Source organism: Arachis hypogaea, chromosome 17 (genome assembly GCF_003086295.3).
Source record: "Arachis hypogaea cultivar Tifrunner chromosome 17, arahy.Tifrunner.gnm2.J5K5, whole genome shotgun sequence".
Taxonomy (NCBI): domain Eukaryota; kingdom Viridiplantae; phylum Streptophyta; class Magnoliopsida; order Fabales; family Fabaceae; genus Arachis; species Arachis hypogaea.
Window position 1 is genome coordinate 133,487,533 of NC_092052.1, and position 23,422 is coordinate 133,510,954.

Consider the following 23,422-nt stretch of genomic DNA (forward strand, 5'->3'; position numbering starts at 1 on the left):
GAATGCTAATAAATTTATAAAAGAAATTGACTTTTTATACTCACTAAAAAATAACTTCGGTTGATAAAATTATTCAAATTCTAAAAGATTATACAAAACTTTTAAATTATCCCTCTTAACTTTTGCATCCCCAATTTTCAAACCCCTACCACCACCTCAACCCTCAACCTTTTACTATCATCCAAATCTGTCTTCTTCTAACTCCCGTTCCCAACCACCGTCACCACCATCTTCACTACTGTTGCCTCCTTCTCTTTACTACTGCCACCATCACACTCTCCTGCATTATTTGGGCCACATCCAGGTGCAGCGCTGCTAGTGAATTATATTTCTCTATAGCTCACTGTTTATTGAATTGCCTTCTAGGTAATTGTAAGCAATTGTGAATAAATTAATGAAAATAGAGCTTCCTGTATTTTGTATTTTCCTCTTGTCCTATTGTAATTTGTATATAACGTACGTTTCCACATCTCTTCCTCCAGGGAAATAAATATTGCTATTTTTCTGGCTGAGATACCTGCCCCAAGCTATTACTCTTCCACTCCATTAGGCAAGCACTCACCAACTGTTGGTGGAGGCTCATCGCAATGCCAACGTTCATAATCTGAGAAGAGAGGATCAGAGAGGATTTTGGAGTATGATGGTGGTGGTGACGGTAGCAATGATGGCGACGGTGGTGGTGGTGATAGATGGGGATGAAAGTTGGATGATAAACAATTTGGGTAATGGTGGCAAAAGGTCGGACATTGTAGTGAAGAGTTGAGAATTAGAAATGTGATAAGTTAGATGAGGAAGAATAGTTTAGAAATTTTGAATAATCTTTTAAGATTTAGATAACTTTGTTGACCAAAATCTATTTTAGGGTTATAAAGTTAATTTTGTTTTTTGTTTTTTTAAAGTAGATTTATAAGTATATTTGTCAATATTCTGAATATTTGTGAATAAAAATAGTTGTTTTTTTATAAAATTGGATAAATGGGGCTGATTTTTTTTAGTATGAAAAAAATATTGGTGTTTTTGTTAAAAATGGGATTATTTGGTGTAATTACAGGTAGGTGGATTTTGCATAGGAAGTCAACACCTGGGGGCATGTTGCAACACGTAGAGGGCGTGTTGGACAGGTGGCAACATCTTGACCAACACGTGGAAGGTGTGTTGGACATGTGGCAACATCTTGACCAATACGTGGGGACCGTGTTGAATGACTTCCACAATACTGTAATACACTTCAAATATCAATATTTAACCAAAACACCATCTCTATTTCCATATCAAAAATAATTAAGTGAATACCCCATCCGGCCCCTAACAATTATCTCGAAAGGACAACGAGATCCCCAAGAAAAAAAAAACACCCAATCCGGTCCCTGATCTTTTATTTTTGGGACTGATTAGCCCCTGTGCCAAAAAAAACAACATTGACTTTTTTTTGGCACAGAAGCCTCGTTGTCCTTTCGAGGTAATTGTCAGGAGTCGAATTAGGATTTTTTTGTCAAGGGCCTCGTTGTCTTTTAAGGTAATTGTCAGAGCTGTTTTGGATTTTTCTCAAAATAATTTCCGGATAAATGGATAACGTGATTCATGAGTAGATTTTTTTAATTTTGGTAACCATCGTTGACTACTAGTCGCTACCTAATTTTTTTCCCCTCCCTGTTTTGGGGTCATGTCCTTACCTCTAAATTCAATAAATACCGAGTCACAATTAACACAAAACTAACAATATCAATAAATTCATGCAGGTCCAAAAATCAATTACGCTAACTAACCTTGCACTCCTAGGATAGGGACATTTTTCTCCCAACAACCATCATCAACACTCCTTTTCTTTTTCTTGACCCAGAAAGGGTTTAAAAAAAAGACCACTATTTTCACGAGATTATTACATAAGTATTGTTTCTAAATGCCAGTAGTCTCACCGCAGATGGCATATGAACACCTAATTTATTAGACTCCTATTCCCTATAGTTAATAAAAAAGTATCAAATTGCTGCAGAAATGTTAAACAAGAAACATTCAAAAGGATTAAAAAGATCAATAGTATGTATACCTGAAACCTTGTTGGCTCTGTACCGGAATCACTGGCATGGCATGAAGTGAAGACAACAGGCCAATTTATAAGTGCAGACTACAGACAATTAATAATATAGAGAGATAGAGATGAAGAGACGACACCCTCAAGGCCTCAACAGATAATCCAATTGTAATCCGTAACTAAGCACGGTTAAAAGGTATTACTACTTAGTATTTACCAGCTAGATGGCAGTTACACAGACATAACTGCTATCCAATCTCAACTTTAGCTGTTAAGTTTCTTTTCCTTAGTTTTCTACTTGCCAAAATATGACCTCAGTTTTTAACATAGAGATAGAATTAGTGGAATTTGTTGGAATTATATTCAAAGATGAAACTGCATTACAATTACAACTAACTGGGCAGGGTTTAATCATCAGACTAAGCAGGCAATACAAGGGTACTGCCACCCAAAATATGCAAGTAAAAAGCAAGGAACAATGTAAACATAACTGATGACTTAGCTCCAACATATCTAACAACTTCAGACCCTTTGTGCACAGCTTCATCATGGACGTTCTTGAGACTTCTGTTCAATGCATCTGATATTCTCCATAAGAACAACGCCACAAATGATCTCAATGCTTCCATTGTCACCTTCCCCGTCACATCAAGAACAAATCTCCGGTTGGCCGGAACCGCCATCGTCGATTTGATCTGGCCAAGCAATCCTGCATCCTGAACACCACCACCAACCAAGCCTCCAACTTTGAAATGCTGAACAACTTCTCCAATTGGCTCAACGCACCCATTTCCAGTTACAATTGAACCACTAAGAACAAGAGAATTCACATTTGAACCTGAACTCGAGCTCGCACTCAAATTTGATTTTTGAGTTCTCGAATTCGTCAAGACTTGGTGAGATGTTCTAACCAAAGTTTCCACGGCACCATTGCACACAGAAACCAGAATCCCCTTAACTTGTTCCTGGTGTTTTGGATTGGTCATTCCAGCAAACATCTCATCGAAGTTATTAACATCCATTGTTTTGTCGAGAAAAACTGCAACGGCGGTGCTCACAAACACTTGTACAACGTCCCCTATAACCTTCCCACACCTCTCATCACTAATCACATTCAACCAAGCAGGCGAATCCGAAGACGCAACACCAAATTCAGCACTCTGAAGACCCAAAACCAAATTCCTCGCAAAGCTTCCAACTACCACCGAGGCAAAACCGGTTCCAGCCTTCGAGAAAAGCTTCTCCAACACCCTATCGGTGGCGCTATTAGGGTTTGTGATGAATTCGGGACTCTTATCGTTGCTCTGTTGGGTTTTAAGACCTAGCAAAAGTCCAATCGTTACGGCCTCGGAAACCTTATTGACCGAGGCGGAGCATTCCTTGGATGTGACAATTTTGGATAACTGCTTCAAGCTGTTGGGGATCTCGTCGGAATCAGAATTCAGGAATCGGTTGAGGTCCTTGGACACGGTGGCAATGGTTTCTGAGGATTCCGCAACCAATTCGGAAAGGGAAACGAAGGCTTTCACGAGCTTCATAAGGCGCTCTCTCTTGCGAGCCACGGAGGGAGAGTGGTAAGCCTTGTATGCGCCATAGCCAGAAGCTCCGAAGAGAGCAACGAGGAGAAGCCACTTCTTGTTCCTTCGAGAGAAATCCAAACCCTTCTTGATAAGTTGACCTTCCATAGGTAAGATCAACAAACCCTAGAGTTTACCAATCAGGAACCCTAGGAGCGCGAAATTGAAAATCTAGGGTTTCAGAATTTGGCAATATGGTTGGATGGTTAATTGAAACGGGGAGGGGAAATGAATGCAGAGGATTGAATTTGAAGACGAAGAGAGACGAATTGGGGGGAAATAAATGCAGTTAGGTGAATTTGTTGTTGGAGGGAAATAGATTGAATACGTCTTTTGTTGTAATTGGGAAATTAAGAGAGAGGAAAAGAAGGTAGTTGTTCGTTCCTCTCTATTTTCCAAGGTACGAATTTTCCAAGATGGTGATGGTTTTAACGAACTTTGTGTGAAGTGGATTTTGGAGGCAGTGAATTAAGGAGAGTGAATGGCAATGTTGAAGAAAAAACCAGCAAGTTTCGGTCAAGACCAAAGGCCAGAGTACCCGCCAAATAAGGGCTTCTTTGCTTTGTTTTGCTAAGTGTCAAGTTATCAACTATGCAAGTCTGGTCAATCCCCGCACCACAAGGAAACAATCATACAAAGCAGAGCACAACATAATAACACAGAGAACATGACTTTTTAGTCTTAAATGGTTATAAATATATGAGTAAAGTATTAAATTAGTTTTTAATGTTTGGGCGTAATTCTATTTAGGTCTTTCAGGTGTAAAATGTTTTATTTGAATCCAAAAAAATTTTATTTAGCTTCAATTTAGTCCTACCGTAAGGTCAAAGATAAATAATTAACGAAATATCATACAGTATAAGAACAAGGTCAATAATTTGGAGAATAAGTACAAGTTCTAGCGGCATAAAATCAACCGTTGATGCATCAATATATGTATTTAACATTTTTTTAGTTTTATAGAAAATATTTCATTTTAATTATAAGAAAAATAATAAATAAATGTATTGATTTATCCACGTTGATTTTATGCCTTTGGAACTTGTACTTATTCTTTAGATTATCGACCTTATTCTTATACTGCTGTCATATAGGAAATTTCGCTAATTATTTATCTTTGACCTCCGGTGGGACTAAATTGAAGTTAAATGAAACTTTTTTGGATTCAAATAGGACACCTTAAACCTTAAGGACCAAAATAGAAATACGCCCAAATGTAGGGGACCAATTTAGTACTTTGCCCTAAATATATTTGTTATTAGGAGTGTTCGTGGTGCGGTTTGGTTCGATTTTTTAATGAAAAATTATCCGATTCAATGTTATATTAATAGTGTGATTCGATTTAGTTCGATTTTTTTTTTATTAAGCCTATCCGAATCAAACCGAATTTAACCAAACTAATTAAATTCGGTTTGATTCGGTTCAGTTTGTTCATTTTTTAAATTGTTTTGAAAACCTTTCCTATTCTAATCATCAAATCATATTTAGGGTACTAAAATAATTAACAATTTCGCAAAATCAGGAGATGCAGATGGAACAATGATCAACTTATAAATCACTAACAAATTAGCAGAAGCACAACAAATTAAAATCATTAACAATTTTGTTACAAAAACAGCAGAAACAGATAGAACAATAATCAACCTGCACTGAATCAAGAAAATCAAGAAATATAACCAAATTAATTCCAAAAATTTTGCAAAAATGGTGCACCAATTCCAAACTAAATCAAGAAATAGAACCAAACTAAGTAAAAAATACAACCACACTAATTTCAAAAATGTTCATGTGGTGCACCAATTTCACAAATTCTTCCTCTTTCACCTTCCCTTTTTTTTTTGAAGTAAAGGAACTCAACACAACAAGGTGGAGCAACAAAAGAGCTAAGAACTAAATAATAATAATAAATAATCCATAGTCATCTCCGGCATTGCCATCAACAACCATTTGGATCAACTCTACTCTAATCCTTACAACTCGTAAGCGACCTATTAATAATTTCCGCAATTCCTACTTCTTGACTCCTGAAGATTCTGTCGTTCCTTTCCATCCATATATGCCAAACAATAGCAAAAAATCCAATTAGCCACCTATTACGTTCCTCCTTCCTTACAGTCACTCCCGTCCATCTTTCAAAATGCTGCTTAATTGTCCCTGGAACAACCCACAATCTGCCATAGTCAAACAACCATGCACACCACACCTGCCAAGTAAACTGACAACGAAGAAACAAGTGGTAGAAGTCCTCAACATCCTTTCTGCATAAAACACACATGCTATCCAACTGATCAATAACGCCTAGCCTTCGTAATCTTTCCTTAGTATTGACTCTACCAACTAGCACAAACCAGGTGAATAACTCAATACGTAGAGGTACTAAACCTCTCCAAATGGAACTAGTGAAACTATAGGTCGTAATTTCTTCCGGAAGTGTTTCCGCCTGTAGAGTTAGTAGTATAAACGCCAGATTTATCAAATTTCCACACCAGTTGGTCCTTTCTCTCAGTTGTTAACTTGACTGATCGTAGAATTTCATGAAGTTGGTTAACTAGTTTCAACTCCCATTGGAATAGTTCCCGTCTCCACTGAAAGTTCCATATCCATTCTAACCCATCCCAAAAATCACAATCCCCTACAACAGATCCGTTCTGATTTGAAACCGAGAAAAGTCTTGGAAAAGTGTTCTTTAACATACCAGTCGGCAACCAACTGTCCTCCCAAAAACGCACTTGTCTACCATTATCTACTTCCAGAAATAAAAAAAAAAGTTCAGAATCAACCCTAAATCAGAATTTTCCTAAATCAAAATAGAACAAAAATTTCAAAATTTAAAAAACTAAATCAGAATCAACAACTCAACCATAGAATCAAGAATAAGTCAACCAAGTGTTCATTACGAATTAAAATCAATAAGAAGACTAAACCAGAATTGATAAAAATAGAATCAGAACAAAAAAACAACCAAAGACTTAGGCATCATGTATTATAAGGTGATGACTCATCAAGATTTAATTATAAAATATAATTCTGGAGATAATTTACTAAAATTAGATACATTAGATTACAATACTAAAGGATAAGCATGAGTTTTACTAGTATAAATGATATTAGTAACATGATAATAATGAGAATAGAATATATATGATGAGACATTAGCATTGTTAAAATTATCCGGGAGTGCTAATGTTAACCTGCACCAATAGACTGTGAGTCCGGTTTAACTTATCTCTTATTTTTAACTAAAGCAGATCAAATAATATTATATTACTTAAGCAGCTCTAATATTAATATAATAATAATATTATATTATTATTTCTCTTTTCTCGCGAATTGAGTTTGCCTTGTCAAACTGAGACTAACTACGAAAACTAGAATATAAAACTCTCAACCGATGCAGCTCAAAAGCTAGGTTCTTCGCGACTGTGTCATCAAGCTTAACTCAGTAGAAGTGCTGGCTTAGTGATGACATAATGATGATATAGATTGAGGTGTTTGATAATGCAGCAAAAATACTTCTTTTATTGAACTTCCGAAAATTTTCTTATCTTTAGAAAAAGTCTCGTATATTCGAAAACTAGGTTGTTACAACCAAAGTTCTTTTTATAGTTGGTTTTATATTTATTTTTATTTATGCCAATACAAAACGTCATCGATATTTTCATTTTTTTATAAGCGTCACTGTCGTTTTGACCAACTTTAACTTTTAAATTCGTATAATAAGCAAAACATCGCTGTCGTTTTCTATTTTTTAGTTTTAAAAACAAACACGAATCACAAAACGGCATTGTCGTTTTCTAATTATAAAATGTTAATATAATTGTTTTATTACAAAACAGTACTGGGCTTATTTTTTTAGTTATGGAAGTTTAAAATGTGTTATGCTTAATTATGGAAAAATGATGTATTTTTTATGGATATGGAGATTAGTTTTTTTTAAATTGAAATTCACAAATCAGAGGCTCAGTTTTGTTTTAGAAACAAAACTTAGGGTCCGATTTGGGATAATAGAGAAATCCGAGCCTCAGATTTGTGTGGGCTAAAGATTTTTTTTAATGGATAAGCAAATCGGTGGGTCAGTTTTGTGAAAAAAAATTATATTATGGTATCAACAAAAAAAAATTAAACACCACAAATCTGACCCTCGGATTTGTGATATCCATACAAATAAAAAACGCACCAATTTTCCACTTTATTAAAAAAACGCCACCATCAACCCCCATATTAAAAATACAAAGCGAACAGTGCTGCCGTTTTTATATTACATAATTAAAAATATTTAACACACACAAAAAGGCGCTTTGTATTTTTAATATGGGAGTAAAAGATGGTGTTTTTAAATAAGGTGAAAAGTTGGTGTATTTTTTATTTATATGGATACTACTGGTGTTTTAATTTTTTTTTTTTTTTTGTTGATAACCACAAATTTGAGGGTCAAATTTGTGGTTTTAATTTTTTTTAAAAAAAATACAAATCTGAGGGTCAGATTTGAGTTTTTTTATTTTAAATTTTTTTGAATATATAAATCTGACCCTCAGATTTGTAATCCTATAAAATCTGACCTTTAGATTTCTCTACTTCCCCAAATTTGAGGGTCTAATTTGTTACTTAACATTAAAAAAAATTAATCGATATCTAAGAAAAACACATCAATTATCTATGATAATAAATTACACACAATTTTTTTTCATATAAAAAAAAAATTAGCCACAAAAAGGCGTTGACATTTTGGGTGTTCTGACGGATAATTTTTTTTTCTATAAAACTGTTAAACTCACCTATAAAAAAATAACCAAGAAAATCACCCATCTCCCTGCCATAATAAAAAAACTCGGCCGATGAAGATATGCTTAGCCTTTTTCCCTATTATTTTCATTTTAAGGTATTGGTATTATAACTCTAAAAATTCCTTTCTACAAACAATAATGGCACAAGGTAAAGCAGAAATTAGACACTTTTATTTTTGATATTGAAATGGTGATGGTGTTTTTTTGAAATGTGGACAGTTGGAGTTTTATTCTCAAATGTGGAACTGTTTAATTAGAGAAATAGAAATCGGATCGTCCGATTTGTATAGGTACAGAAAGCGGGCTGTTCAGATTTGTGAGAAGTACACAAATCGGACTGTACGATTTGTGTTAAAAAAATTAAAAAATTAAGGTATAGAAATCAGACGGTCCGATTTGTGTGCCCCAAATTTTTTTTAATTTTTTTAACACAAATCGGACGATCCGATTTATGTAAAAAATACCAAAAATTACCATGTTAAGGTATATCACTCATACCACTTCCATATCTAAATCTTTTAGCCGAAACTAGAGACACGTCAACTTTATTTCTTCTATCATATTTATATCACAAATTTATTCATCAAAAGTTTCTTTTCTCGTTACATAGTAGGTTAAACGATTACTGAAAGAACACAAATGTAATTATTCTGCCATTTTTGAAATCAAGTTTCTTAAGTTCTATTATTTTCCAGTTTTCAACTATCCAAGAAAAAGGATGTAATATAATGAACTAACAAATAACAGAATGGAAAAAACGTCCATCGTCTATTACAGAGATAATTGTTAGTTAGATTGAAGGAGGAGATTGAGGCAAAACAGAAGTCTTACTATTTCTGATTCAATAGAATGAGAGATCTCAAAAAGCTGTATTTACAATTGATGATATACATAGCTAGCTAATTAACTTAGTGAACTAATAAGTAACTAACCACTGAACGAATCTCTAACTAACTATGTCAGATGGCAGTAGATTATTCACCATCTTTAACTAACAGTGCCAACTGCCAACTTGCCACAGATATCTAGCAACCAACTGCACTAATACTCAATAACAATAACCAAATAAAATAATTTGCAAATCCGTTTAAATGTAAAACAAACCTTCATGAATTAAAAATGTCGGTCATTATAGAGTATTTCTTTCAAGATTTAAAATGACAAGTGATAAATCTACTTTTATTATTAAAATTCTAAATTGAAACCGTTGCGGCTAGAAGAAAATCATGAGGCGCCATGTCAGAAGACAAATATCATATCATTTGATCACTTAAGTAATCACATTATTGGTTTCCTTTCCAACACAGTTGACAGCAAGGCAATGACGGGGAGGCCAACACAAACAAAAAATAACAAGACTGAACACCCCAATCAGTCAATCACCACTAAAACCGCCATAAAATAATTAAAAAGTATATAAAAGAAATCAACTAAACTATATTTAACAACAAACAAGACGAGTCATGTACACTTCTTGTGCCTATATGATGTATACCTTCTGAAACAGCTCTCCCTCGAATTGGTGCGTATATTCATCCCCATTCTCAGTTTGGACCTCTATAAAACAGAGATCAAACATCAACCGAGCACGCACTTGGTTCCAGTCTTTCCATTTTCATTTGAGTTGTATCCCGAACACCACATTTAGCCTTGCGGCAAACAAATGCATAGTAATAGATGTTACAAGTTCGATTCAAAACCTCAAATAATATCAAGTAACATATCTTGACACTTCCAAACCTTGTTGACCATTCAACTATGTACAAAAGAAGCTCAAGAAAGACACAGGTAGTCAAGTTTTTCTGAACATCAGCCACCTGTCCTTCATGCTCTTACTTCTAAGTGAGGATCAAGTAGCCCTGAATGACCACAATCATGTTCTCTGGCTTGAAGCTTTATGCCACCTTTGAACCTGTATTACAAGTAATAGGCTTAATGCCATAATCGTCATCTTCAAGATCACTAAAAGATATGTCTTCTTCATTCACGATGGAAATAATTGGTTCTCCTAAATCAGAATCTTCCTCTGGCCAATCAATATCATCATCATCATTAACATAGTCCTGAGTAATAATTTGAGTGGAATGGCCACATTTTAGATCCTTGTTCTCATTTTTAATGATTGTATTTTCCTGAATTACAGACTTGTCAATGAAATGTGTTTCAGAACTTTCAACTGCAATCGTGTGCTTCTCTATCTCTTTATCTGCTAGCATGGATAAAGATGTTGTTTCATATCCATATGTTTGATGAGAAAGGTCATCAGAATAGGCATCATCTACTAAGCTGCAGGCAAAATCATCATGCCGAACAGGGCCTTTTGAGTACATAGTTCTTATTCTGGAAAACTCAAATTCAGGCTTTGTTTGTTTGTGCAGCTCCTGCATCCACATTGCCCTGGCTTCCATCACCTGAAAATATCAAAACCCACCTCAACTGACTATTACAGAGAACCAAAGCCTTGTCCCACTAGGTTGGTTCAGCTACATGGATCAAATGAAAGTTGAGCACATGAAAGGCATACATGGATGCATCACAATATTGGTAAAAGTTGAGCACACAAGAAACTGACATGTGCTTATTGAAATCCAAAGACAGAAAAGAAAGAAAAAGACGGACTGCTGAATAAGAACTTCAACTAAAAGCCCAAATAAATCTTCTAATTAACATCAAAATTTAACATTCACTTAAATAACCATTGACAAAATCAAAATCTTAAAGAAACTCAAGTGAACTCATCTCATAAAAGTTACAGTCCAGCTTCCTCCTAGAAGCCAAAAAGACAAACAGCCTAAAGTTACAGAATTTTGAAATTCTATAAACAGAATCATAGAGAACAATATTGAAACTCTAGAATGAATTCCAAAGTACAAGCCTGAGTACTAAGTAACATAAACTAAAAAAATTCGACCTCAACACAACAGTAAGGTAACATTCACACCTCCATATCAGTCTTCCAGTTTTATTGTTTACACTGATTATGCAAAGATGAAGTTAAAAAACCACTTCCATCAAAGTTTGAGCCAACTCTTATGAAAAAATAAAGGGACAATTCTATGATGAAGAGGATTTTGTATAGAGAGAATGTAAGAGGAGTGTATAATCTACTTTAAAAAATTAATAAAAATAAAATAACACATTAACCTAGATAAGTATCTAACTATCTATCAAAGAGAATCTTCATCACTTCACCATTTTCCCTCTTAACCATAGTTATATAAGTAATTGTGGTAAGGAATTATAAAAATCATCGATATCTTTCAAGACAGGAGACTGCAATCTATGGTCCTCGGAAGAGAGACACCAAAGCAAAAGTCCCAGTTACTGACCTGCGGTGTAGACAAAATGGAAGCATCTTCTTTATTAAGCCTTGAATGCAAAAGCACAAAATAGACTTTCCAGAAGTAACTTTCACTCATATGGCAAGGACACAGTTCAATTCTGAGTGCATTCAATCTAGGAATAAGTCTCTCAATTGCCACCGCATGCTCTTGTTGTGCATCGGACATGTCAAAATCTACAGGTACAATGAGCCAAGAGATGCAATCAGAAATCCCAAAATTCACCATTATAAAACACTGAAGCTTGTATGATGACCAGCAGAATTGAATTTAATTAAAATGAATTGAATTGAAACACTTATCACCTAAGATTAAGATTCACAACAAAAATGACTATAAGCAAGAACAAAATTGAAAAACGAAATGATGAACCAGCGATCTAATGCATTTCTTCGTTTTTTTTTTTTATTTAATTTCAAAAAGGAGGTTACCTTGAGGATCGTCTTCCTCATCAATAGGAAAATCGAGCCAGGTCTCGGGATGCATAGCGATATTGAAGGCGAAGGACAAAACCTCGTCGGTGATCCCAACGGCGCGTTCAGGAGCGTATTCCTCCAATTCAGGTTGGTGGTTCCCTCCGAAATCGGATCCGATGGGTTCAGGATCAGGTTGGTCGACGTCGGAATAATCGGGCCGAGAATGATCGGGAATAGAGTCTTGGTAGAGGTCGTGAGAAGGGGGAGATGAAGGGTTGGAATTGGAAGGTGGAGGAGGAGCGAGGAAACTAGCCATTCCCCAGAATTGACGAGTTAGGGTTTGTTTGATTTCATCAAGATCCTCTTTGACTCCACGGCCTTGGCCTTGATCCTCTTCGTCTTCGTCGTCTTCTGGTTCCGATCCATGCGCATTATCATGATGTTCATGTGGTTGGCTTGTGGGAGAAACAGCTGGAGGGTCCGCTACGACGTCGTTGTCATCGATTCGGAGGGAGTTTGTTAGGGACCGAGCTAGCCACGATGACATGCTGCTGCTTCTTATTGTAATTTGAATTTTGTGATTGTGATTGTGAGTTTGCTTTCGGTTTGATGCGTAAAACAGAATGTGAGTGAAAAGGTTTGGGGGAGAGAGGGGAATATTATGGTGGTTTTATTCACTAACGTCTAAGATGGTCGTCTCTACTTTTAGACGCATCTGACATCGCTGATTGGCTGTAAATGTTTATTTATTCTCTCACTTGGCACCACTTACCTCGCTAAACGGGAGAATCAAACTTACACAAACATTAAATCCATGCACAGTAACTGGTCTTCCCGTTTTGTCGCTTTTGCTCTTGGACCCCAATAAGGACAAAATAATTATGCTCCAACCACACGTGAATCTTCCCATTGGGCTATGCTTTCAAACCGGACTGAAATTAATTGGATTTGGGCTTTTTGAGTTATACTGTAAAGCTTTAGACAAAAAAGATAAATAAACTGACTAACTGAGAGAACTTGGTAAATCCTCCGTCAGATGGGGGAAAAACCCACATTTTTACTTAGAAAAATATTAATTCCTGAATTATATAGATGGATTCATATTTGTGCAAAATTCATACCTATAATCAGTTCTACATGTATAAACTAAATTATTCTTTTACTATGTGTTACCAGTTCGATATGGTGGTTGATGTTGAGAAAAAATTCAGAAATAAGAATAACTTGGACGTGCTCGAGAGGTGGTTGTCAGGGTATGTGGGCGAAAGCTAGTGCACTCTAGGCAAAGTAGGGAGTGCAGCACTCTTTAAAAGTTAACCTGCTATCAAAAGTAATTAGGTAAATTAAATTTATTTATTATTATTTTTTTTTTGTCATGGGCTGAACAAACAAACCGGCACTAACAAAAAAAACTAAGTCGCTCGTTTAACACAGGACTATCTTTACACCAGAAGAGTACTCAGAAAAATTTGATCAATTTCCTCCGTTATTCTGTTATTGTTGATGTGATGTCTTCAAGCATCTTCACGGTTTTGTTTGCTAGCAGGTGCTTCCACTATTGTTCTGTCTAGCCACATATTTTGACGCTCTTAAATCCACCCCATTCCACATCTACCATAAATGGACCTTCAAAGCCCGAAAAATTGCTGCCATAGAAAAGGAAGACGCTGTCTGTCGCCGCTGCTGGTTGGCTAACTCCAAACGTAAAACTAATTCTGTAGAAGAACCGGTCTCCATGAAGGCGCCATAATTCTCAGATGACAACGCAATCAAAGCACAAAATACATGACAGTTACAACAAGTCCATTATCTTTTATTTCAAATTATCCTCAACTAGAATGAAAAATTAAAATACAATTATATTTAAACAATTATTTGTATTATTTTTATTAATTTATTCAAAAAATAATTAAATTTTGAAGCTAATTGGTATAAAATATTACATATATAAAACTAAGAAAAATTTTTATTTGTATAAGAATGAGCCTAATAAATAATTATTTTATTTAATATATAATTAAGAGTATTTCTTTCTTTGCCAACGAGTTATAGTTCAAATGACATAGTCTCTATATTCACCTAAGAGTTGGTAAAAAAAAAAAGAATACTTTTTTTATTAACTTTTTTAAATATTAATTATTTATTTTACATACAATATAGAAATAAATGAATATAATATTTATTGAGTAGACGCAGTTACGTAAAAAAAATTTATTGTCATAGTATTTAAACCAAAGAAAAAAAAATATTATTTTAAGAAAAACTAATAATATATTTTTAATAATATTCTTAATACAAAATAATAAATTTTAAATATTTTTTAAATAATATATATTAACTAAAATAATATAATTATCCCAAATAATATATTATAAATATAGTAAAATGACACATTTCAATAAAAAAATGGTTAATAAAAACTTATATGAATTTTTGTTTCGCACAAAATAAAATTATTATATGTTTGTTTGCTTTTTACGTTGTATATATATTTTTTTAATTAAATTAGTATAATACAAAATCTTTTATCATTCTGTTCATATTTAATGTTTTAATTTTGTTTCTTACAAAATAAAATTATATATATATAACACAAAATTTTTTATCATTGTGTTATATATATATATATAGGGCAAAAAACCCTAATAAGCCAACGTTGGAAATGTGTAACGTAAATACGCCAAACTGAAAATCGTTTCAGCAATAAGCCAGAAGCTATTTTTATGTAATTCGAACCAGGTTGGTTCGAACTACAAACCTTAGTAATTCAAACCAGGGTGGTTCGAATTAGGAGGAGAGTAGCTTTGAATGGAATTCGAACCAATGTGGTTCGAACTCCCACCAAAATTTTCTTCATAAATCGAACCAGGTTGGTTCGAACCTTGGCTGCACATAGTTCGAACCAGGGAGGTTCGAATTATAGAGAGAGATCCGGCATGAGTAATTCGAACCGTGCTGGTTCGAATTACACAAACCATAATTTGAACCGGGCCGGTTCGAATTAGTGGGAGATAGACCTCTATATAACCGTGCTAAGCGTGAGTTGGTCTCATTAGACCAGTAAGATGGCTAGTGAGGAGAGTTTTGTTGTTCTGGTTCACCACAGAGGATCCATTAAGAGGAAAACTCGTTCCGGAGTGAAGTTCACAGATAAGGATCCTCTCTGTATTGTCGTGAATCCAACGACAAGCTATGATGACCTTGTTAGATCTGTGCTGATGAAACTTGGCCTGGAAGGTGCGAAGCGGGTTAAGAAGTTTTTCTATCGCATTCCAGTCACGATCCTGCACGATACGGTGAAGTATGATTGTCTCACGATTGGTAGTGATGAGGACCTGCAAGTCATGTTTCTTTGTCGGAGGCAGTTTCCGGAGGTGAGGACAGCAGAGTTGCTCGCAAAGCTGATTGATGTGGTATCCAGCTCAGGGGGTTCCAACCGGAATACCACCAATGTAGCCACGGCAGCTGGCTCCAGTTCCAGGGCTGCCGTGGCTTCTTCCTCCGTCCCAGTGTACGAGCCAACGGTCCAACTTGTCGCCTCCCCGTCTTTTGCTGTTGATCTGAATGACGGCGTAGGCGACGATGCAGGATCCTTTGATATTATGCCGAACGCTTTAGAGGGCGTTCCACCGGTTGGCGTCGAAGACGGAGTCTTGGGTGATGCAGATGAGGACGACGTCGAGCCGGATACGATTGAGGATGACAGCGGTGACGAGGTTGGAGCGACTGGTCCTGCATTGGCGGGCGGTGGTTCTAGTTCTAGCACACAGCAGTATCCACCACATTTTTCCTCATCGGACTTGGACGCCATGAGGCATGAGGGGGTTTTAGGGCACGCTATTGGATTCGGAGCTAGAGATGCGAAAGGGACTGCTGGTCTGACAGAGTTCCAGGTTGGTCAGCAATTCCAGGATAAAGACGAGGCCCTGCTAAGTGTGAAGAGTTACAGCATCCGGCGAGGGGTACAGTACAAGGTGCTGGAGTCCGATCACCGCAGGCATGTGGGCAAGTGTTCCGAGTTTGGGAATGGGTGCACATGGTTGATTCGACTGAGTCTCCGGAAGCGCAAGGGTCTTTGGGAGGTCAAACGGTACAACGGACCTCACACTTGCCTGGCCACATCCATCTCTAGCGACCACAGGAGTTTGGATTATCATGTGATTTCGGCGTTCATTATGCCAATGGTTAGGGCTGACGCATCCGTGAGTATAAAGGTGCTCCTAAACGCCACGGCAGCGCACTTTGGTTTTAGGCCGACTTACAGGAGGGTATGGATGGCAAAGCAGAAGGCTATTGCCCTCATCTACGGTGACTAGGATGAGTCATACAACGACATCCCTAGGTGGGTGTTGGGTGTCCAGCTGACGATGCCTGGAAGTGTTGCGGTCCTCAGAACGAGCCCGGTTCGAGTTGGAGGACAGGTGGACGAGTCTCAAGCGTATTTCCACAGACTTTTCTGGACTTTCCCTCCGTGCATCGAGGCATTCCGTCATTACAAGCCGCTAGTCAGCATTGACGGCACACATCTGTATGGGAAGTATGGGGGAACGTTGCTCATCGCGATTGCACAGGACGGGAACTCCAACATTCTACCAGTCGCATTCGCCCTGGTGGAGGGTGAGAATGCAGAGTCCTGGACATTCTTTCTCTCGCACCTTCGAGAGCACGTGACCCCGCAGCCCGGTCTGCTGATTATATCGGACAGGCACAACGGTATCAAGGCTGCGCTTGAGGCCCCTGACGGAGGTTGGTTACCGCCATCTGCGTACCGTGCATTCTGCGTACGACACGTAGCGGCTAATTTTGCCCTTACCTTCAAGGGCAAAGATGCTAGGAGGCTACTAGTCAATGCGGCGTATGCGAAGACCGAGGTTGAATTTGATTACTGGTTTGATATTCTTCGGTCTGAAGACCCGGCGATGTGTGACTGGGCGAACCGGATTGACTACTCCTTGTGGACTCAGCATCGTGATGAGGGTCGGAGATTTGGTCACATGACGACGAACATCTCCGAGTGTGTGAATTCAATCCTCAAGGGGGTCAGAAATCTCCCTGTAGCATCCCTGGTGAAGGCAACATATTGTAGGCTTGCGGAACTCTTTGTTCGCAAGGGGAGGGAGGCTGAGGCGCAGATGGGAACCGGACAACAATTCAGTCAGCATTTGGTGAAGTGTATTGAGGCCAACTTGAAGACGGCCAGGTGCTTCACGGTGACGTTGTATGACCGGGATAACTCCGAGTTCACCGTAGCAGAGACCACTCCGACTGGTTCTTTCTCCTTGGGTACCTACAGAGTATCGCTTGCATCGCGGACATGTGACTGCGGGTACTTCCAGGCGCTTCATTTCCCGTGTCAGCACGCACTTGCATGCTGTGCCTACTCACGGCTCACCTGGACCTCTTACGTTCACAGCGTCTATCAGATTAGCTCGGTGTTCAGTGTGTATCGGATGGGATTCACACCTCCGATCTCGGAGGGCTTCTGGCCACCTTACGACGGGCCCACGGTGATTCCGGACCCTGACAGGAGGCGTGCGAGAGAGGGTCGTCCTAGATCCACAAGGATACGGATGAATATGGACGAGGCAGATCCGAATCGGCCAAAGAGGTGCGGCCTATGTCGCCAACCCGGACACACACGACGTTGTTGCCCACAGGTTGGAGGATCGTCTCAGGCAGGACGCCATTAGTGGGAATGTAGTTAGTGTTAGTATTATTTACATTTTAGTTTTCCTGTTAGATGCAATGTCTTAGCACGTATGTAACTGTTTGATCTTTATACATTGTACTTTGATTGTTGTGAGTAGTAATGAATATATTGTCTTTCATTATGAATACTGCTACAAGTTCCGTCGATACAAATTTTAATATGCAAAGGTAAACACTAAACTGTTTCATGATTCGATGATTATAAATAGTCAATGTCCCACAACACAAATAACAAATAACATAGGTAAATAGACTACAACATAACAAGGAAAGTACATATCGTTATCATACACGATTGAACCATAGGAAAAAAATACATGAAACGTGCATCATCTAAACAGATGCGATCCAGTACCACAGCGACGGGCTACCCGTGCCCTCTGACCTCGGCGGATAAACGGCTCCTCATCCTCGATGTCATCCCCATCCTCCTGCGGGGCAGGCTGTGCAGGTGGCGCAACATGCAGGGGTGCCGCAGCCACCCCTGCGACAGACTGTGATGCAGCGGTGAAGGCGGATGGAGGGGTACCTCCGAGACAGAACTGCTGACCACCGGATGACGATGGAGGCTCATTCAGATCAACATCTAACGGGGCCTGTGTGCCTGAGCTCTGACCACCACTGCGGGGAGTGACGTCCCCCTGCATGATGGCGCTGATATCCTCTAGGAAGCGTGGACTCCCGAAGTCCCCAACAAGCGTCTCGAACCCAATAAAGTCTGACCATTGTGATCCCGGGATAACCCAAGGTGTACCCCCCTGCTCAGGCTGGTCATCGGCTGGCACACCAACGAAGTAATGTCCAAGAGGGCCCGATCCAAGTCCAGCGTCACCCGTGTCAGCCCCGTCACCCATCCCTGTACCATACCACTCACCCCCATGACCGCCATCGTGTGTACTAGTACCCGCAGCTGCAACAGCCCCTGAACCACCCCCGCCAACGGGCCCATGCTGATGATCGTCGTCGTCCCCACGGTCAGCATGCCCCCTCGCCCAACCTCCCTGGGCTCGTCGTCCGCCTCTAACTGGACCGGCGTCGTGATCATCGTCCATACCATGATCAGGCCACCTAAACTCACGCTGGCTCCGCCGTGTCCCCACACCCATCCTCCTCTCAACCCTACGCCTGTCCAGCACGTCCTCAGGACGATCCATGTCAGGAACTCGCCCCGGACCTCGCTGTGACGCCTCAACTGGAACCGGAACTGCTCTAGGATCCCCCAGCTGCGTGTCCGGAGACAAGAACCTCTTCCCATGCTGACTCCACCAATCAAGGAACTCATGCGATGGTCCGGGGTCGGCAACAACGTCGAACCTCAGCACACTCTCCTGACGAGAGTCCCAGTAGAGATGCCACTTCTCCAAATAACACGGGAACCACCGATCGCCACCTCTACCGTCCTTGGACATCAGAAAGTCGATGTTCAGGGCGGAAAGCGGAGGGGGCTGAACCCCTCCAAACTGCGGAAGAACACGATCTATCTGATGCCACTCTATGACAGCAAAGTAGATCAGCGCGGTCACAGAGCGCCACAACGCCATATGCCGAGGCTCCAAAACCTCCGGATGCAAAACCTGAAGTACGTCGGGGCTACTGTACGGCATCCATATGAACTGCACAACACAAGGAAGCCATTCTTGTTAGGGCAACTGTTGGAACCAAATAGAAAAGCTTGCTTATAATACGACACTTGTTAACTTGCATACTCACCTCCCTGTCCTGTAACCGGTCTATCCTGAGCCTCCACATCGCCACTCTAGGACCCTTTTCGCTCCCGGAAGGGTTGTAACCTGACCATCTGCAACATACACATGTGTTACATCAACTGAAATATGTGTTTAGAGTATGCAATAGACTATTAATGAAATGCAGTGATGTGTGTAAAATTGAAACAGATAAGGCCGTTTCGAGTACCTCGAGGCCAACGGCCAGCTGAACGTCTCATATCCTGCAGGCCTAAACCGAGGAAAGCGCCAAAAGATCCAAGACTGAAGTAGCTGAAGCGGGCCGGCTAACTTGACGACATGTCTGTTCGCCACTCGGCACATGCAACGGTACAACCAAGCCAGTGCTGCAGAACCCCAGCTGTAGGTACCCAGCTCCTCCAGCCTCGCTATGTACGGAAGCCATCTGATGTGAATCCGGTTCCCGGACTTGTCCGCAAACAGCTGCGTGCCCAACAACATCATGATGTACGCACGGGCATATCGGCGCACAGTCTCCTCATCTGCATCCTCCGGGCACTCGCCAAAAGTCTCCTGAAACCAGCTGCAGTTCACGGCGTACTTCTGAACCTGACTAGGAGGAGGTATAACTCCGAGCAACTCCTGGAACCAGACCCAGGCTGGACGGCCACCCTCGATGTATATATGGAACTCTGACAGGCACCCGCTCACGTAACGGCCGTCCACTGGCAAACCTAGCTGGTATGCCACGTCCTGGAGTGTGATAGTGCACTCTCCGAACGGCATATGAAACGTGTGCGTCTCGGGACGCCATCGCTCCACGAATGCACTGACAAGGGCCTCGTCTAGGCGGAACCATCGGTTGTTCAACCTTGCAAGATGGTATAGACCTGCCATCTGCAAGTACGGAACGTATCTATCATCAAGTCGCATGCCCTGCTGCCGCCGCATGCTCCTAATGCATCGCTGGGGCTGCGAGTAGTAATGAACCGCATAGTTAAAACCAGCTTAAAAACCAACCACAACCGTAAGCAACGCGATAAATCATCAACAAACCATTCTGCTAAATAAAACCGCATAACATTACATGAAAGATAAGCAACTGGAAAACAAACCCATATACCGCACAACTAAGCCGTTAACATAAACCGGCTTAACGAGATCCACTAACAAGAAAAACCTTAACTAAACCGGTTTACATAAAATATCTAGCGTAAAACAACTACAATCAAACAAGTCAAACAAATCACCAACATAAAACCACTAACGAAAACCACCTACCCTAAACCACTCAAATAAACCGCTTGCATAAACCACTCACAAAAACCGGTAACATAAACCACCAAAATAAACCACTAACAAAAACCACTAACTTAAACCACTAACTTAAACCACAAACATAAACCACTACCCTAAACCACCAACCTAAACCACCAACCTAAACCACTAACATAAACCACTAACTTAAACCGCTAACTTAAACCACTAACATAAACCACCTACATAAACCACTAACATATACCACCATCTAACCCACATGCAAAACTACTAAGTCACAAATACCGCTATAATCAAAAATATTTCCGTACTAACCTCGTCGTTGATGACCCCGGCTATATGAGCGACTCCGTCCAAGCGATATAACCGTGCCGGATCGTCCCCCATCAGCAGAGTATTCCGTTCAGGTCTTCCTCGGAGAGAATCTGGGTCGTTTTCTCTGAGATTTGGTGGGGTAGGGGGAAGGAATAATAGTTCGAATGAGGGTGATTCGAACTCCTTATATAGCCGAATCACTCCTAATTCGAACCAGCCTGGTTCGAATTACATACGTTGCACAATTGGCTATAGTTCGAACTAGAGGAGTTCGAATTACTTGGGTTAGTAGTTCGAACCACATTGGTTCGAATTACACACAAAGCTCCTCTTCACCTAATTCGAACCACCCTGGTTCGAATTACATAAAATTCACGTTTGGCTTATTGCTGAAACGATTTTCACTTTGGCGTATTTATGTTACACATTTCTTGCCTTGGCTTATTCTAGTTTTTTGCCCCATATATATATATACAAATTTTTTAGCATTGTGTTTATATTTAATATTATAATTTTATTTCACACAAAACAAAATTATATATATATATATATACAAATTTTTTAGCATTGTGTTTATATTTAATATTATAATTTTATTTCACACAAAACAAAATTTATTTAAATTTTAATATTATATACATAATATATATTTAATATTATTTTTTTATGTATTATTTATTTTAATTCTAAAATTCAATAATTTTTTTTACAGGCATGTTATTTTTAATATTTATATACTATTTTTTTATTTTGAACTTCAGCCCAATACCTGAGACTTACAAAAAAAAATCTAAAACTTATCAAAAATGATTAACCTGATTAACAGGTTACCTTTTTAAATCCAGACCATTCAAATAAAATATAATAAATGAAGAGTTCAGATTTACGAATTTACAAGGTGTGCAGCACTCCATACTTAGCAAGGAGCGTTTAAGGATGAGCCGGGTATGTGCGTCGAAATGTCCAAGAGTACTTAATCGAAAGGCATGCAATATGAGAAAAGATTTGGCGCGAATAGTTATATTTTGATAACTGTTCGAATGACAACGTGTTATCAAACAATTGATCCTGTTGGTTTATAAATTAAGGAAAAATTTATTTTAAAAAAGGTGAAAATTAGGTGTAGTCGACTTTAGGTGAAGTTGATAGTTGAGAGTCTTTAAATAAAAATTTAATCAAATAAATCAAATTATCTAATGGCTCTCAGTTATTAACTTTACGTGAAATCAACTGCACCTGAGTTTTCACTTTTAAAAAGACACTCACACAAATCTTACATCTCCAACTACTTTTCGAGATTTAGTTTTGAATTAGTTTTTTGTAAATTTTTTTCTATTTTATTTTATTGTTCTTTATAATTCTGTACTTTATATTTATACAATTTTTATTCGTTTCAGTTTCATTTGTTTTATTTATACAATTTCTTTTATTGTTAAAATTTATTTGTTCAGACTCGAATCTTCGAACTTTTAGTAAAGTTAAAAGATAAATCACAATACCTAAGCATTTGATTCAATTAAAAATTATCTTACAAATAGATGCTTTTGTTATGGCAACGTTTCAACCATTAGAACATCTGAAATTATATATTGCAGCTTCAACAACTACAATCAGGTACATGCTACCACAAGATGATGAAGCAGATAATGAACAATCGATATATTATTTAAGTAGGGTTTTATTTGATATCGAATTTTGATATTCACCTGTCGAAAAATTGTATGTCGTTTTATTTTGCTTGCACTAAATTTATGTGCTATATAGTTGCCAACATTGTTAAAGTCATTTCAAAAACAGACCTTGTGAAATATATACTGTCTTATCAAATTATGCGTGGTCGAATTGGTAAATAAATACTTGCTTTGACTGAATATGGTTTGCATTTGCAATATGTCCTTGCCAAAGATGTTAAAAGGCAAGTGATGGTAGATTTTTTGGTCAATCAAGTAGATAACCTAAATAACCATGAGGCAAATATATTTAGGTTAAGTTATGAAAGTTATATTTTGATGGGTCAAAATATAAGTATTAAACTACTCTTCCATCTTATCTCATGACAACAATAAAGAAGTCTCGTAGTTTACAAATTCAGCCCAACAGAATACATAAATTCAATTACAATTTTAGTCTTTATTATCTTATCTTATCTTTTCTTTATCTTATCTTTAGTTGTTTTTATCTTATTTTTATTTGCTTTTATCTTTCATAGGACAATGCTCTATATATATTTAGTTTTACCCTCATGGTTTACTATATACAATTCAATTCAAATTCAATCAATCAAA

General features: G+C 38.4%; 2 protein-coding genes and 1 long non-coding RNA gene across 3 annotated transcripts; 1 reads left to right on the plus strand and 2 right to left on the minus strand.

Moving 5' to 3' along the window:
• Positions 1–165: 165 nt before the first annotated feature.
• On the plus strand, positions 166–960 carry LOC112765899 (uncharacterized). The gene is made up of 2 exons (XR_003183955.2): positions 166–366; positions 483–960. It is a non-coding gene; the product is annotated as an uncharacterized lncRNA (long non-coding RNA).
• A 1,410-nt stretch (positions 961–2,370) lies between these two features.
• Positions 2,371–4,268, minus strand: LOC112764859 (protein PHLOEM PROTEIN 2-LIKE A10). The gene has a single exon (XM_025810662.3). It carries the CDS (start codon positions 3,715–3,717, stop codon positions 2,452–2,454), a length of 1,266 nt encoding a protein of 421 aa, XP_025666447.1. The 5' UTR covers positions 3,718–4,268; the 3' UTR covers positions 2,371–2,451.
• Positions 4,269–9,632: 5,364 nt separating this feature from the next.
• On the minus strand, positions 9,633–12,868 carry LOC112764987 (uncharacterized). The gene is made up of 3 exons (XM_025810846.3): positions 12,166–12,868; positions 11,723–11,910; positions 9,633–10,804 (listed from the first exon to the last, which is right to left on the minus strand). The coding sequence occupies exons 1-3, from the start codon at positions 12,695–12,697 to the stop codon at positions 10,289–10,291; spliced, it is 1,236 nt and encodes a 411-aa protein (XP_025666631.1). The 5' UTR covers positions 12,698–12,868; the 3' UTR covers positions 9,633–10,288.
• Positions 12,869–23,422: the final 10,554 nt, after the last annotated feature.